This window comes from Astatotilapia calliptera, chromosome 5, assembly GCF_900246225.1.
Source record: "Astatotilapia calliptera chromosome 5, fAstCal1.2, whole genome shotgun sequence".
NCBI lineage: Eukaryota > Metazoa > Chordata > Actinopteri > Cichliformes > Cichlidae > Astatotilapia > Astatotilapia calliptera.
This window is the reverse complement of record NC_039306.1, coordinates 25,435,279-25,452,891: the sequence shown is the minus strand read 5'-3', so window position 1 is coordinate 25,452,891 and position 17,613 is coordinate 25,435,279. Positions and strand designations below refer to the sequence as shown.

The following is a 17,613-nucleotide window of genomic DNA, read 5'->3' as shown; positions in this document are numbered from 1 at the left end:
ATTATGAAACAGAGGCCCTGGGGATTTTGTAAGGAGTTTATTTATCAGTTAAAGTAGAAAAACATCTTTAAAATTACATCTTTATTTTAAAGTGTTCTTCCTTGTTTACATTATATTAGGAGTGCATTATGCTGGAGTAATAAAAAATATATTTATCCACATTCCCCTCTGAACTCTGAAATGTCTGCGCTAGTCTTTCAGTCATTCAGCAAGTATTTCACTCATATTAACAACTTTATGTTGATGCCAAATTGAGAAGCATCCCTCCGTCATTATGTAAAGCCTCTAGTACAAGGCAAAACTGTTTTATTGTACAAGTCTTAACTTAAATTATTTACTATTTTTTTCTATGCACAGTTTGTTAAATTGTGGTTACAATTATGAATAAATTGTGACACGGCCTTTTGGGTGACCTGACATCATCCTGTAGGCCAGGTGCACTGGTTCAGTTAAGTTAGCTTTAAATGTATAAATGTGAGTCTTTCCACTGGTAGGGCTAACATTGTAGAAGCTCAGCCTGTGGGTCTTGAAGCTCAGCTTGATCTCAAGTCTGCGTGACACTGTGGTCCTCTTCAAAGGCACACTGTGACTTTGCTCGAAGGCAGTCAGAAGGTTGTTGAACCACATCAGACACCAAGAGCTTCGACTGCTTTCCAGAGCAGATGGCACCCCGCTGCGTTCTAGTTTCCCACTGTAGCACACGCCAATGATCCAAGGTGACCCCTCCAGCTCCACCTCCCAGCAATGATCACCTTCAGAGAAGCTTTGGTTGCTGAGGACCTGGAAGAAGCTGGCGAACCTCTTAGGAGAGGACGGGTAGTTTTGTTTGGCAGCACTAAATGTGGCCGTTTTCAAGTCCTCTGAGAGAACAAGGTTAGGGTGGACTGTTTCTGGATCAAAGGTGATCTCAGAAGGGTTGAGGGTGTTTCGAAGAGAGCGCTGAATCTCTCCGAGTCTTTCCCTCAGCTCAGCATTCATGTCTTCCACCTTGGGACAAGCCTGTGCAAGGTTGACTTTTACCTTAACAAGCTCTTCCTCTTCTCCCACTTGTTTTGAAATCAAATCTGCAATTTGTGGTTGCAAACGTTGGAGCTCTTCACTAAATGTTGCCCCATCGTCTTCTTTCAAAAGGGATTCAGCTGTTTGCAAAGCCTGCCTCAGCTGCTCGGTCAGCTCAGAGGCCTGACTGACCCGAGAGCATATGATGGCCTCAGGTAGACCTAACTGTTCTTCAATCATCTGTGTCACTCCCTCGATGTAGTTCTGCGACAGCTCCTTTATCTTCTCTAACAGGCCGGATGCTTTCTCTCTCAGCCGACCACTAGCAGTGGTCACCTCTAACTCCAACTCCTTTTCTTTCTTAAGGATACCCTCTGCCATCTCTAACTTGACGTTCAGCTCAGTCACTTGCGACGCCAGTTTAAACTTTGGTTCATCCAGTTCCATTTTGCCTCTGCCACCACCTTTTTCCTGATCCATTGAAAAGGGATGCTCTGTGGATCCAGACCCAATTCGAAACCCATCCTTTGCTTTGCATTCTTCGCTCTCCTCTTGGAGCTCTCCAGCTTTTTCTTGCACTTGGTGATATTTGGCTTCAGATTCCTCTGTCATAGAGCTATGATCGCTCTCGACTGTTACATAGCTGCCATCAGCAGGGTTTCCAGGGGGGAGGACTTTCCCAGCAGTGGCTTTGTAGGTTTCTACAATACTACGCATTTTGAAGTTCTTCACGAGGGCATCGGATCCCTGGTACTCAGAATGACACTCGGGGCAGTTGTGATGGTCAAGGCCTTCTGCCATGGTCTCAAGACAGGCAAAGCAGTAGAAATGACCGCAAGGAAGAGAAACTGGGTCAGAGAATAGTTGCAGGCAAATGGGACATGTAAGCTCCAAAGCCAAAGCCTCTTCATTCTCACTCTCAGACATGATGACAGGTGCTGAAAAAAAAGACAACCTGGGGTAAACATTTGCAATGGTAAGTAATTCACAATACACAATTAATGTAATTAAAAAGGGCTTCCATTCTACACTAATTATTATGAATGAATGCATATATGACTACATGTATGAATCACAGATCAATTTTCAATACTTTTTACTATGTAAAAGTATTGATTTTACATATGCAAGTTAAAACAACAATGGGAAAGAAAAATACATTATTATAAGAGATTCTGGAGTAGCACTGCATATCTCTGAAGGCACCATTAATGATGATTGGCATTACAGATGATTCGGAACAATATATGCTGCCAGAAAGAAGGCGTGCTGATGTCAGCAAGGCATTGCCATGACACTTTGTGCGTGTATTACAGCAGTATGTTACTAAACTGGTTTGGCAACGGTCCAGACCTAATGCAAACACAGTAGAAAGAAAGAAAAAAATGCTGACAGCGATTAAATACCAAGCTCTTTAGCTTCTGTCTTCTTAATGACCAAACTGCAAACCAACCAAGTTTTACATTTGTTTGTTTTGTTTGAGCATCGAAATGAAGTGTATTTCACCTGGCAGAGGAGAAAAACAACTATTACAACAAAACACAGGGGAAAGGACACCAGTGAGGACTTGCTGATGTGGGTAGACGTAATTTACAGAACTTTGGCCATGACCTCGACAGTATTGATAGATTTACAGTTAGAATCACTATCAGAAAAATATATGTGCAACCGTAACATTGATTTGCAGCTCTGTTACTTCTATCCCGGCTACGTTTTTGTCATTATCTAATAACAAATATTTATTTTCTCGGCTTCCAAAAGGTTTAATCTGGTTTAATTTTCATGGTCTGGGGGTTGGATGCATAATGTATTTGAGCGATATCGACTTCTTTTCTAGATAGGGTTGATAAGCTGAAAACAGCAAACACATTATGGAAACAGACGGACAAACCACGGTTTTTTGTTTGTTTTTTTTAGTTTTCTGAAATGCAATAAATACAATAAAAATGATAATTAGATATTTTCCCATAACTGGTAACGTCTACATTGTTCCCCGTGTCTCACATATTTTCTTGCAGTAGTAAAATCCGGAAGTTACACCAGTGACTAAGCACAACAACTGAAGAGTTGTAGTGCATTGAAAACAAAATAAGACCATATGTCAGCATCGTCACAGGATGCCTTTCACATGATACCTGCTGTAAATGAAAACTTGCAGTCATGGCCATAAAAGGGGAAACGGAAAGATCTACGAGTAACTGGTAAGAAGACTGTTAACCTGTTGGTTAAGTTTCGCTTTCCTGAGAACAGGACGCACACAAGCGGAATCCAAAGGTCACTTTCCTTCACATGTACGATGAACGTTTTCCTGCTAGGGTGGGAACAAAAGATGAGCTCACTTAATTCGGCTTTGTTTTCTTATTAAATCGCACATTGCACGATTGCTCTTCAAAAGCCTCTCAAGCCCCAAATTTCTGGGGCATCGTGTAAAGCGTAAACACTTATTTAGAAACATTTAATTATTATTATTATTATTATTTTAAAACATACCATCCAGCTTTAAAGACTTACCTGAAGGAACTGTAATTTTTTGTGTTGCTTCTTCCGTGTCAGGTGCGTCAACAAAACGCCCTGCGCAGAGGTCCGCTGTAACCCTGGTAGCCTTCAGCAAACACTGACGCCGTCACCTACCCACGTGGAGCTAATAAAACTGCAGCTACCAATGGAATTTGTTAGCTCTTTATTCGATTACTTTGTATTGCATTTTATTGTATTACAGATGTTAATGCACATTTAAAAAAAAATCCCACCTGGCAATTTAACCTCACTCTTGCAATAATTAATCTTTTAAACTGAAGTCAAGCATATCATTAAAAACAAATGACGACATGCGTATTTCTGCATACTTGGTCTAAACAGTAACAGCCGTATCCTCAGCTTCAATGCATTGCCACACAGTTTGAGGACAAAAGATGTGCAAGAAAATACAAAAAAAATAAACACAACAGTGTCATCACAAAGTGGAACAGCTGCCTGCTCAACTGAAATGTAATTCGCTGTAGGTCTGAGGCACTCTCACTCATGTAGTGTACAAACTGTAATCTGCTTGCTTACTTTATATTTAGACTTGACAAAGTGGTAGTATTCTATTACAGCTTTCCATTCAAGGGGGTTTGCATTCACCCGTGTCAACTTTAACTTAAAAACACTCCATTAACAGTCACTGCAGATCAGGCAATACCTCACGAGCTACATCCAAATGAATGGAAACCACCTCTAAAGTAAAGCATTTTAAACATGTGTTGAATATATATTTGGTTTCTGAGCACATGTAGCTGCAATCTACACCCAAACACTCAAATCCATAAGACATTTTCAGCAGCACACAGTCATAAATTCTCTACAATCTTCTTAGAATAAAGGACAACACATTTAATTTAATGTTTTGGAGGGTTTAGGCATCACACATCTAATAAAGTTCAGTTTTATATCTGTACAGGTTCATAGCTGATGTCTGAGTTGTTGGGCCAATAGCTAAATATTATATTTTTGTGCTGCTGTAACACTGGTACACAGTAACAACAAGTTCAAAACAGTTCAAGGCATATGTTTTCCTGTTGTGGCATATTGATTGTAGTATAATACACAAACAGCAAAATATAACAGACACAGTCAGCAGTGCATTGATTGGGCTCCGCCTTTGAGTGCAGCAGAAGAAGAGAGAGCGGTCTCTTTATGTTTCAGTTTATTCAGTGGCTCATACACAGGCACTCCAGTTAACAAAGGCAACAGTCACTCAAGCCGGGAAAAACCTGGGAATATATGTGCTTGCCTTAGCTTGTGTATGTTTTGTGTGCGGGTTTGGCACTGCGTGTCTACAGTAGTGCATCCAGGTCCAGCTCTGGTAGAGGCTCCTTCCAATAGGAAAAACTACTGTAGTCAGGACAGTCAAGAACAGAGGATGTTCTGCCCTCAGCAGAAAACAAAGGGAAGAAATGCTCCACCAACTCACTGAGGTGGCTGTACCTGCAAAACATGAAGGATTATAAAAACACAAATCAGAACACCATTAATATTTATATATGGAAGGTGAGGGGTCTAAAAAAAAATGTCCACATTAAAGATTACAGGCATGTTCTGAAAGCTGTGCTCCTGCGTGGAGAATTATCGTGTTAGTCATTTAAACTTCAATTATAGGTTTAAAAAAACATATAACATCTTAAATTGTTGATATTTCTTTTTTTTTTTAAACAAGAGTGCTTAAAATCAGCTGTAATGTAAAATCAGATGTGTACTCCTTGTCATAAGCCAGAGAAATATCATCAGATGCATCATAACTCTAGTTCTTAAGCAGTCCATGGAAGAAGAGAGTATGTACTGAGAAAACTATCACACCGAAAGAGCAAAAAAATTGAAAAATAATTTAAGAAATGCCAAAGGATTTTTAACCACTGGACATCAATCCACAGATGGGTTATAACAACAAACCCAGATCACTGCTATACACAGATGTTTGGTTTTATTTACTTTTTAGCCTGTATTTTTTGTATTTTTAGCCTTGTTCTTTTTAGTTTAAGCTCCTCATCCCCTAAAGAGCATAAACTATGCTTTTTAACTATTGCTTGATTTGTATGGTCTAATAAAACATGTGTATAGTGTCCTATATCTACACATTTTGTTTCCCTTTTAAAAAGAAAACAGTATTGCTTTTCAGCAATGTAATTTCCCATCACTTGTCTCCTGCATACTTACGAAGACTTGTTGCCTTTAGTCTTCTCCTGGATGAGCTCTCCTTTTGGGTTGACGGTAAATATCCTGGTTTCAGGCACTCCAACCTGCTTATAGGCATATGCATCCTGTAAAAGTCCAGGCAGCAACAGACAGGAGTTTAAGGTTAATCTTCTCTTAACCTCTGCAGCATTTATGTGCCCCAAACTGTGCCATTGGAGCACAAATCAATAATTATAAATCATTATCCAATGTTTTATTCATTTCCACAAGCAACACTTTATTACTATATTTCTCATAATTTAACTCTACATGTGTTGCAATGATATATAAACACAGTCTTGTGCCAGGGGTTAAAATAACTGCCAGACAAACAGCTTAATACCTGGGAAACTTCAAATAAATGGAAAACTTCAAATACACTTGATGGTTCGATGCACAGCTGTGGTAAAAGCAGCCCCGTAGCATTGCTTACATTAGTCCTGTTGCCGAAAGCTGCGTAGAAAGGCTGTCTGTGTGGGCTGAACAAGTCCCTGATGTCACCGAGGCAGGCGACTTTAAAGACCTCCGGCTTCTTCTCAATCACCTCTCTGCACACATGGTTTACAGTTAACTCATTCACTGCCAGCCATTGGCAGTGAATGAGTTAAACCCATTGACTCATTCACTGCAATTGACGGCTATAGACGTCAATGGCAGTGAATGAGTTAAAATACACATCTGTTCAACTGATTGTCCCTTTCGTACATTTTTTGTCTTTGGCAATAGCTGAGCATTGGCAATTTGGCCACTAGGGGTCAGCAGTACATTAAAATACAATTTTATTTTCATTTTTAAACAGCTTCATGCTACATCTCTTTTCTGTTTAACAGTTCAGTACGAATATGTGGTACCTGTGCAGTGCTGAAAAAAGGCTGCTGGGAGCCAGCAGTACGGGGCCCTTGGGCAGGACGGTACCTTTGTCATTGACCCACTGCAGATAGTCTTTGGTAATAGCAGCCATACCTATAGCTCGTGCTGAACAATACAGGAACTTGTAGCCATTTCTGCAAAGAAAGCGACAGTGATATTAATTTTTCACTTGAATGTGGGAACAATTTATCTACAGTGGTTAAAAATGTATTAGACTACAAGGCAATGTAAGGTTCATGTCACAGCTGCCCTATATTAACCTTATTGGTAATCTCCAAAATTATTTTTGTACGTTTCGGTAATGTTTAAACTACAGGTACGATATTAAATATCATAATATTCAATTTAACATACTCGTGTATTTTGTGATAGAGTTTGGCGATGCCTTTGTGCGTCCAGTCTTTTCCAAACTGAGGTAGGATATGACCGAGAGCGTCAGACCTGCAGGAGACCAAAAGAGAAGACTCAAAATGCAAAAGAATGAGGCTGATTAAAAAAAGAAAAACAGACAGATGGAGTCTGCTGTAAATCTTTCTGGGGAATAGTGTATATTAATTTGTGCCCATAGCTGTTTGTTAATCTAAGACACTATAATTTTGCATGAAATCGTGTTTGTTCTTACTTGGTGATGGTGCCGTCTATGTCAGATATGATCACACGATCGTCCCAGTTCCACAGGTAGATAGCAGCCTCACAGCGACAGGTGCCCTGGTATTGTGTGGTCACACTGAACACCACCTTGTTAGCTCCTTCATGCAAGTTTAAATGCTCCTGGGTATGGGGAGGACAGTTAAATACATCCTAACATAAACTGATTGTGATACATAAGAATTTATCGAGGTGCATGAACATTTGTGCAAATTTATCTCCTACTATTTGTTTAGACGTCAGACGTAATGATTTGCGGTACATCTGGCTGATAGACTGAGCCGTGTTGAGGGTTTCTGTTGAAAGACTGGAAGAAATGACAGCTGTTCGCCCAAGGCCCGCTGCCTCATCACTGTCCACATCATCCAATGTCGCTCTGAAGAAACAATATTAAAATGTCGTGTCTAATTTGTTTGGCAATGGACTGTTTGCGAAGAGTTGGAGGCTGTTTTACAGACAACGACCCTTTGACTGCTTTGAGTCTATAAAAATGTTAAAAACTAGAGAACATGTACTGAAGCTTTGGATAGCTGTCAGCCACATTTAACATTTAACAACACAAAGAAAAAGCACTCGTCTTGTTGCTACAGTTTATAGATAGTTCTTTTAAAATTTGTGACTTGAGAATAAAATCTGATACTAGAAAGAGAAGGCCACAGAAGACAAAAACATTTTTTATGCCAAGCACAACAAAGACAACTCTGGAAGATATTTTTGCAACAATGATAGTTACTGTAATTAAAGGTGTCTTACTTTACTGTGGAAGAAACACTTGCCAGTGGCTCCTCTCGCTCCTCCTTTGAGTTTTTCTGCTGGGAAAAACAAAACAAACCAACCAACATTGGCATCATTTTATCCGAGCTGATGTTGGCTGAAAAGGCTGCGTCCTCACAAGATATTATGTTTAATTTCTGCAGGTCCAGTGTGTTTTCTTCTGGGTACACTGTCAAAACCTAATAAATAACGACTGTGATGAGTTCCTGAGCATCTACCTGGCTGCTGTCCATGTCTCTCCTTCTCCAGGAAAACCACCAGCGTCCAGATTTTTTGGGCATCTTGTCTTTCACCAGTCGCTCTATTGTACTCTATGGGGAAAAAAGACAACAAATATATTCCCCCTGTTGTGATTATCTTTTTATAAATAAAATATAAAAATTGTACCAGAATATAAAGGAAGCTTCTTTAGGTAACATTTTTGTGGTTTAGTTTTAATACAATAAAATACCTTTGGTAGGTTTTTCTGAAAGGACATCATTGACAAAACCATTGGAGCAGCCACTGCCCAGTTGTAATAGCTGTGAGAAAAGAAAGAAAAACAGCTGATGAAGAGTCATGGATATAAACCTGTTGGAGTAATAACATAGTGGTGACTTTAGAAATACATTATTATATACTTTTTAGAATCATACTTGGAGTTTATGCAGATGACAAGACTTGGATCCTCAATGATTCCTGGATTCTTGGCAAAATCCTGATATGTCACAAGGTGCTCCATAAACTTTTCTGAAGTAAGAAGGAATGCAGGAAATACTTTAACTTCAGCGGCAGACACTCTGCAGGCATCAGCAGCAGTTTAACCACACTCACCTTTCGTGATCTTGCTGGTGTTGCCTTCTCGTCCGCAAAGGGACATGCTGACGTCCATGTTGTAGGAGGTGTTATCTGACAGATACTCGGTGCCACTGTCCATTGCCCCACTACCCACTGACTGAGGCGACTGGCTTCCTGAACGGGAGCCCTGCTCTGCCCCGTTCTGAAACGCTCCCTCTCCCTCACTTCAGGAAACACAGGGATTTTAGGTAATTTAACTACACCTAATCAATACTCGAGCACAACTGCTGGATGATTGTATGTTCTTTCAATTTCAAACATTAGTTTATCATTTTCAATGATGAAGATTGGAACAGCGAGCTCAGTTAAAATAACTAAGTAACCTTAATGTGACATCTCACCTTTTGGGGAAATAACGTGCGGCCACCTCCGGGTCCAGCGTGGTCAGATCATCCAGGTAAATATCTGTTGGTCCTAGGTGGTGATTACGTTTACCTGTGACCAGTTGATACATTAACACTGATACACTGTAGACTGAGTACAAAATGAGGATGGAGTAATACCTAAAACAGCAGGAATGCTTAAAGAAAGGCTTCACCTTTTATCTTATCCTGTTGCTCTGCTTTAGAAGATGCTGCCGATGCCTCTGCAGCGGGCAGGCTGACCCCAGTATCTGTCGCTCCTGCTGACCCCTCACTCCCTCTGGGTTCACCGTTCTCTTCCCCTCCCTCAGAGAAAGGATCGATTCCACTGTCACCCTCATTCACAGGAGGGCTACTGCTGTAACTCTGCTCACTTTGGTCAGGTAACGCTCCCTGATGTTGTGCATTAGAGGATTTTGGATTACTTGGACTTGTTTCTAGGTCCGTGTGTTCTTTAATGAGTTGTTTTTGTGCATTGCTTGGTGTGGCCGCTTTGACCACACTACTTTCATTTTCAGGGCTAACTGGGCTAACAACAGTCAGTGTGCTACCTTTGTTAGTAAGGGAATCGGTGCATTTACTGACTGAATTAGAAGACAAGTCTCTGTTGGGCTCCTGTTCCATTGCAGCCTCAGAAGCATGAGGCATATCCATCGATAAGGCACAAGACTTGAAGACGTCACTGGAGGCAGACATGGAAATGTGAGTGTTTTCTTTGGATAAAGCAATGGTTTGCTTGTTGCGCCCGTCTAAATCGAGCGCGTGAGTCAGAGGTTGCGGTTTCACCACAGTGACCCTGCCCACAGTCCCACAGCTAATCACAGGATCGTAGCTCATGTCAAAGGAGTCTTGTCTTTTAATGGCGCGGAAATGAAAATTGTCGGAAGAAGAACCACCCTGTGAATCCACAGCCGTCTTCTCTGGTTGACACAGCTACGAGAGGGAGAGCAGGATAAGAAATATGACACAGGCAGTCAGTAATGACAACACAGGTACGCAGAAGATAGTACACTTTTGCATGTGTAAGCATATGTTGCCCTACCGTGGGAAAGCCTCCCCAGTTCCACTGCATCTGAGGACCAGCTGACTCTTGAGTTTTAACCATGAGTTCAGAGTCGCTCTTAGGAGAAGACGAGCGACTGAAGAACACACTGCAGCAAAGTACAAAGACAGAGGAGAAGGATCATAATTGCAGAGACAGAAAAAAGTGATGATATAACAAGCCACTGATGCAAACAAATGAATATGATTAGTAAGTTAATAGACTTGTCTCACTTTTCTGAAGGTGACTGCTCTCCATCTGAATGTGGATGAGTCTCTCTGGTCTGGGTGGCCCCAGGATCCTCATTTGCCTCCTCAGACAATGAATAGTACACCGATTTACTTGAAAACACACACACACACACACACACACACACACACACACACACACACACACACACACACACACACACACACACACACACACACACACACACACACACACACACACACACACACACACACACACACTTAACATAAAATACTGTTTCATCTTAAACCATCATTACAGCTCCACTGTTGTTTTAGACAAATATTGGGCTACATTACTCCCTCGGGCCGCTTGCATTGACAGTTCTACTGAAATTCATCATCGCAGCTCTATGGAGTTTCCAGCTGCTTTGTGCTCATTATTTTGTTCTGGCAGGTTTGGTCCTGCACACAATGTTTAAAGATGGATGACACGTTTAAATTCCATATCAGGTTTAACAAAACATGCTAATGTCAAGCAACAATAAAACCTCCTTCAAGCATGCCGTCTTCAACCCACGATTAGAAACTTGCTACACAATGAATAATTGCATTTTTTTAACCTGTTTCGAGAGACAAAATAGAAACTACCAGATGCAGAATGAATCCATAGAGAAGAGAAGTGTTCAACAGTGATTTTGCCTCAAACAGTAAATTAACATTTAAGCTAATATGAGTCATCTTTCAGCTGAAGTTGGAGAAGTCTCTTTACCAAAAGAATCTCAAGGATTAACCTTTATAAGCCATAACCATAAGTTCTAACAGACTCAAATTTATATTTACAAAAAAAGGCATCTTAAAGAGTGAATTCTTCTGAAAGATATACCACATTTTATTTTATTTTTTTCTGATGACTTACCTGAGTTGCAATTTTGTGGCAAGCTCCTCTGAAGGAGTACAGTTTTGTTGAGCATGATCACTTTCTCTCTCATCCGATGAGGAGCTGACCTCTTCTTTGAGGTGAGATTCGGAGCGCATGCGTTTCCGCCGCCGTTTCTTCTTGCGGGAACAGGACCCGGTTAAGGAGGAGCCCTCAGTGGTCTCCTCCATTTCATCTAGGACCTCAAGAGGTATTGGCGAGGTGCACAGATGGGCTGGCACCTGAGACAGAAATAAATAAACAATCGAATAAACTTAAAATGAATATAAAAGACAGCAAACATTAAAAAAAAAAACATAATTTGGCGGTCACCTCCATATTTTCATTTTCCTCCACAAAAAAAGCTTCTCCATTGTCACCCAGCTTCATGTGCAGATCCACAGATTCTCCATTTATCTCAATGTCCACCTATAGTCACAGTAAACAACGGGCTCATCACAGGGACAACAGGAAGTCAATCATGCTGAAATTGAAATGACACAAATATTCCAAAACACTAACAATTTTCTCCTTGGAGCGCAGCACGCCGAGCTTGCCGAAGCGGACGTGAAATGGGGAACACTGGAAAGACCCATCGGGCTGTCGCACTACGACGACATCAATCCCTCCTGTGAGGGTGGCGGGGTTGAGGCCGCGGTACAGCTCCTTTACCGTCACAAACACCGTCTCTGCTAGCTGGTTCACAATATTCATGGTTTGGGACTAACAAAAAGGAAAAAACAAAAAGGAAGAAGTGAGAACCAGGGAGACCATGTGTCACATCACACCAAAAAAATAAATAAAAAAGTGTCGACTCTGCAATTTGAATTGTCTGTGGTCTGCACTTTGACCCTTAATTCTTGTTTTGTTTAACATTTTCAGCAGCAAGTATAGCAGGCAAAAGCCAGTACAGTCATACGTCCTATAGGCATTAAAATAATTAAATGACAAAGATAAAATTCATATTCAACCTGTAATATATCATCCATATGCACATATGTTACATTGCTAGCTGATAAAAAACACATAGTTAAATGTAAGTTAACTGTCGTAATTAACTGGGTAAAGTTTGCCAAGAAATGCCAAGGAGCGAAGACTGATTTTAGAGAAGCGACCGTCTGAGATGGGTTAAAAGGACACTTCCAAACAATTCCTATTCCATCATTCTTCAGTGTGAAAGATTATTCACAAGTGGAAAACAAAGAGAGTTGCCAGTCTTGCCAGAACTGGGCATCCAAGGAAATCCCCCCAAAGGTCAGATCATGCAATGATCAGAGAAACTAAAAAAACCCAATAGCTTCATTTTCATTTTCGCCACTTTCATTTCGGACTCTGCAGGGCTCTGTTAGCATGTTAAATATTAAGATTCATGACAGTACAGTTAGAAAAAGACTAAACAAGTATGAGTTGTTTGGAAGGGTTGCAAGAAGAAAGCCTCTTCTAGGCAAAAACAAACATGGCAGCACAAATTATGTTTGCAAAGTTGTATTTGAACAAGTGACAAAGCTTCTGGAACAATGTCCTTTGGACAGATTAGACCAAAGTGGAGATGTTTGCCTATAATGCACAGCACCATGTTTGGTGAAAACCAAACATAGCATATCAGCACAGACACCCTGACACCAACTGTCAACTGATTTTGGGCTTTCCTTGCAAACAGGATTTGGACACTTGGATTTGGATGACCATGAACTCCTCTGTGTACCAATATATTCCCATGTCAAATGAGCCCGAGCTCACCAAGAAATCTACAACAAAATGAAAAGAATCAATGGTGCAGTCAAAGCACAGAACTCAACCTGATGCTTAGGAGAGCGAAATTATTGCTGTAAAGAGGAGAGGGCCAAAACCTTTTCACAATGATGCGAGAAACTGATAAAGAACAGAAAATGATTACTTCAAGTCACTGGTACTAAACAGGGTTCAGTAAGCTACTGGATCATGGTGCATACGTAGCTTTACACACACTGCTTCTGCACTGCTGAATAAATAATGACACTGTGTTATATTTTATGTTTTGTTGTTGTTTATCTGAGGATGTATTTACCTCATTTTAAGCCCCAATAAAGACTTATATATTTCCCAAACCTTAGAACTGAAAGAGGGTTTACTTTCTTTTTATCATGACTGTAAGCAAATATCACGGTAACATTTCTATGTGTAGTCATGATGGTCACAAGTAAAAACCCATTATACGTGATTTAACAGGTTCTAACATATTTGAAAACAACAGGAAAGGAATCCAAACTTTGTCAAGATCTACTTAAACAGCTCTGACTTCGTTTCTGCCTCCATCAACATCGCTGTTTTGGGAAATTGGCTTCTGTGGGATCTGTAAACAGGACTTCTACCTGAATTGGTCTTACAAGCCCTAGTGATGTTAATACAGTACATCTTCAAAGAAAGACATCAAAGCCTGTTGACGTCTTTTTCCCCCTCGTTTTAATAGGTAATCCCTGAAGTGCCGTATTTGATCCTGTGGCAAAGTAATAACGTAATAAAACAAAGGGCAAAAGTCGTACTTGGGGGAAAAAAACTAAAGAAAATGCCTAGAGTTATCTAAGTTAATACAGCTTGTGATGCTTTAAATGTTAACTTAAAGTAAGAGAAATGGTCGAGATGTGTGAGGATCCATCCATAATATTATCAAAAATCCCCCCAAACAGACTTTTTCTATGATTTTAACACTAAGAAGCGAAAAAATAACAGACAAAAAAAATCAACAGAACACCTATTTATCATGTAGCAAACCGCTACACCTGTCTATTACCCATCTAAATTTCACATTATGCTAATCTCATGTCTTACCCACAGAGAAGGATGCAGACGGCCCCTCAACACCAGGCTGTGTTTCCCGGATCTCCTGTCTGCCATACGGCACCGCAAGAATCACTTTTCCAACAGCAGAAACTAAGAAACTTTGTTAAGACACTTTACCTCCATGTCCACCTGAGCAACCTGTCAGCTATGATCCCCCAGAGTGCTCGCCTTTCTCTTGAGGTCGCTAACCGCCCCACATTTGTCAGGCTACATTATTTTAACTGTGCAGCTACAAAAGTGTGAACAGTCGATTAGAACTAGCTAAGTGGAATCAGAACCTCCGCTTCTACCACTAATCATCAGCGATGACAGCAATCAAGTCCTCTCAGTTCTGAAGTTGAAAGCAAAAATATGGCAATCTGTGAGAGAGTCCCAGTATATTCACTCACACTATTGCTTCCTCTATCTTATACAATTTTCACAAGCGCACACTAAAACACACACACTGAATTCATACTTCCCCACTAGCTGTGCACATGACAGCCAGACCAGCACTTTCTAAAAGGGTCGGACAGGCTATTCACAGACGCGTGGCATAAAACCGCTCACGCGCGTGAACTGCTCGGCCACACAGTTTCTGGGAATGACCACAGCTCTCTGGCCCATCAGAGATGAGGGCACTCTCCAGCAGCCATGCTCTGACAGCACTGGAAAGCCCTTCACAATCCTAGCTCACTTTGGAAGAACTCAAGCAAACGACTTGCAAATCTGAATGGAAAACCCTGCCTGTTCTCCCTATGGAGGGAAAGAGGTAGGCCTAAGGGAAAAAAGATGACTCTCCACCGTATGAGAATGTGTTCTAATATGTGCTACGCCCATCTTTGCACATTTTGTTTTCTGGAGGGTAGGTTTTGTACAAGTTAATATCTCAAAACTGAACCTGCCATCACATAGTGAGGAAAAAGGTTAAAGGTGCTATACATGGGTCAAATACCTGATCTGCAATTCACAGTGCTTCTTATTCATTCATAAGCTTCCTATACTCATCCCTTAAGTGAAAGACTGTATATTTCAAAGAATCACTGTCGTTAATGCCTAATTACTGAGGAATAACTTACCTTTAAGTAAATGTCATCTATCATCACGACCACTGATTCCATTCACAGAAACTGTCATCAGTTCATAAAACCCCATGGTTAGTTTAATGTCTTAGTTTGTTTGTCCATCAGTCCAAAAATGCAGATTACTTACTTTAAAGTCAACAAATTCTCACACTTGCAAAACCACAGCCGTTCACAAATGATTTCATCAGTTTTCCATCAGTTTGTTCTTTCTTTTGCTTTTACTGACCTTTGCTACCTCTAAGGCGCAGACATCGAAGTTACCTCACCCTATCGCACATTAGCCTAACACATGTGTCATCTTTTCTATTCAGCGTTGCATAAAAAATGCTGTGAAAGATCCATTACGTCAGATTTTATGATTGCATAATATTAGCACCATCCGAGATTCGCTCAAATCAGTCACCCACGGGGAACATTAACATATTACGCAAATAGTTGAATGCTTTCGACCGCGAGTTACTTTTGTAAACCAACAAACGATTTTAAAGTTTGTATTACTGACTTGTGTATATATTTAGTTAGATGGAGGTACACCCCTAAGTCAAACAACTTCCGCAAAGGTGTCTGGTACAGTCCAGCCAATAGCCACTCAAACTATTGAGAAAACACGTTTCCTCACACTTCAAACGCGCTAAAAATAAAAGGACCTTACACGTACTCTTAGCCTTACTGTGAAGTACTTCACCCACCTTCACTTAACTTGACCGGGAATTTAGCGCTGAACCATCTTCAGGACTTATCTTGTGAAGCGATGTGTCTCAGTTTCACAGCACAAAACAGTTTTACAAACTCACTAAATAACTCTGCTCCACTGGCTGTTTGACATCTTCTTTGACAGCTACGTGTATTACAAAGGCTTCATTCCTTCTCACTTCTTTAGAAGTAAGGTTTTAAAGGCAGTAGCTTACCCTTCGTGTTGCCTTTTAGATTGACAAGCCATCCATCCATCCTTCTTCCTGCACAAGTGCGCCTGCGCATGCACGACCCCAAGCCAACAAACAGCCAATGAGAAAGCTGGAAAAGAAAACATGACCCGCCTCCAATTTTGAATAGTAAACAAAGGCATCAGCGTTGGATGTATTCACTGGGGATTTCAGTTGTCAGTGTAATAATAAATGAACATTTATTGTATGTACAGTAATTTATCAAAGCGATGGAATCTGTAAATAGTCTTTTGTTATCTTGCTGCTTAATGGCAAACGTTGATTTTAGATATTGATTGACAAAAACTCGAAAATCAGTCTCACAAAGTGTCAAAGCCTTGGAAACTGCACAAATTTTGACCCGAATCCATTATGAAATGTTACGTTTATATAGTTAGTGATAATAAATCATCTGAGCAGTTGCAGGAAAAGGTCTAAAGCTATGTAGCCTAAATACTTCTCTTAAGGTTCACATAACTGCTACTTTCCTGAAGTTAAGGACCTGAAAAGTACAGGATTGAAAAGATTATGCCGGTAATATGTTTATATATATGTATATATATATATATATATATATATATATATATATATATATATATATATATATATATATATATATATATATATACATATTTTTAAGCATATGCTGGGGATAATTTCCAACCCTCTACCGATAAGCAGCTAAGAAAAAGGACAGATGACTGTTTCAAAAGTTATATTTTAAGATAAACTACAATTAATGAATTAACTTTAATTTTTGTTATTGACATCTTCATAAATGTACAATGTGAATCAACACAATTCATACGTGGCTTTTTAACATTTCAGAGATCATGACTAGACTGGTCCAGCAGAGGACATCGATGGACCTGCACTGAGATTCATTAACCTGCCTCACTTTGCCTGAAATCATTCATATCTTCAAGCTTTACAATGATCAGTCTGTAATTTTTATCCTAAATACAGAAGTTAATACCTTATATACACAGATTAAAACTTAAAAGATTACAAAAACAAATGAAAGTAGATTATGTTATGTTGATAAATTCCCCAAAGTAGATAATACATGTAAATGCAGAATATTGTTATTTTAGTAACACTTGGTAGCACTACCCTACTAAGACCCTTTTTGTATTATATTCCACTTTTTAAATAGCATTCTATTGTATTATATTTTGATTATTACTTTAATTTACTTTGGTTTTCTGAGCCCTTTAATTTTGTGTAATTTATAGATTATTGAACTATTTTGTTTGAGTTGTTTTGTAATTTATGGAGCTATTCTACTTCATTTTAAGTTTGGTTGTGCTTAATATTTTGTCTGCTGTTACTTTTATATTAGCCAATCTGATTGTATCACAGAACTTCATTTTCACTGCAACAACACTGAAAGGACAAACAATCCTTTAAAACTTTGAAATGTTAAACCCACATTAATCGAAAAAGCATAAAAATAT

The 17,613-nt window shown here is 39.8% G+C and overlaps 2 protein-coding genes across 4 annotated transcripts; both read right to left on the bottom strand.

The window, feature by feature from the left end:
- Positions 1–106: 106 nt before the first annotated feature.
- trim107 (tripartite motif containing 107) lies at positions 107–3,619 on the bottom strand. Its single transcript, XM_026168461.1, has 2 exons — positions 3,511–3,619; positions 107–1,937 (listed from the first exon to the last, which is right to left on the bottom strand). Exon 2 carries the CDS (start codon positions 1,924–1,926, stop codon positions 379–381), a length of 1,548 nt encoding a protein of 515 aa, XP_026024246.1. The 5' UTR covers positions 1,927–1,937; positions 3,511–3,619; the 3' UTR covers positions 107–378.
- A 45-nt stretch (positions 3,620–3,664) lies between these two features.
- LOC113022730 (phosphatidate phosphatase LPIN2) lies at positions 3,665–16,222 on the bottom strand. 3 transcript variants are annotated; one of them, XM_026168459.1, is made up of 20 exons: positions 16,142–16,222; positions 11,872–12,072; positions 11,683–11,778; positions 11,350–11,591; positions 10,476–10,583; positions 10,243–10,351; positions 9,377–10,133; positions 9,180–9,273; positions 8,815–9,002; positions 8,637–8,730; positions 8,453–8,522; positions 8,220–8,312; positions 7,981–8,039; positions 7,453–7,603; positions 7,202–7,350; positions 6,934–7,020; positions 6,561–6,713; positions 6,143–6,257; positions 5,692–5,795; positions 3,665–4,965 (listed from the first exon to the last, which is right to left on the bottom strand). In XM_026168459.1, exons 2-20 carry the CDS (start codon positions 12,061–12,063, stop codon positions 4,815–4,817), a joined length of 3,012 nt encoding a protein of 1,003 aa, XP_026024244.1. In that variant the 5' UTR covers positions 12,064–12,072; positions 16,142–16,222; the 3' UTR covers positions 3,665–4,814. The 3 variants fall into 3 exon arrangements, with proteins under 3 accessions (XP_026024244.1, XP_026024245.1, XP_026024243.1); XM_026168460.1 differs by having other exon boundaries at positions 7,981–8,036; positions 15,923–16,209; XM_026168458.1 differs by having other exon boundaries at positions 15,923–16,208.
- Positions 16,223–17,613: the final 1,391 nt, after the last annotated feature.

Excerpts from the sequence above, each read along its gene's own strand:
- LOC113022730 (XM_026168459.1), bottom strand. The coding sequence starts at position 12,063 with ATGAATATTGTGAACCAGCTAGCAGAGACGGTGTTTGTGACGGTAAAG. Across the intron at positions 7,604-7,980 it reads AGTGTTTCTTCCACAGTAAA|AGCGACATTGGATGATGTGG; the intron begins GTAAGACACCTT and ends TTGTTTCTTCAG. Across the intron at positions 7,021-7,201 it reads ATAGACGGCACCATCACCAA|GTCTGACGCTCTCGGTCATA; the intron begins GTAAGAACAAAC and ends GGTCTCCTGCAG.
- trim107 (XM_026168461.1), bottom strand. The coding sequence starts at position 1,926 with ATGTCTGAGAGTGAGAATGAAGAGGCTTTGGCTTTGGAGCTTACATGT.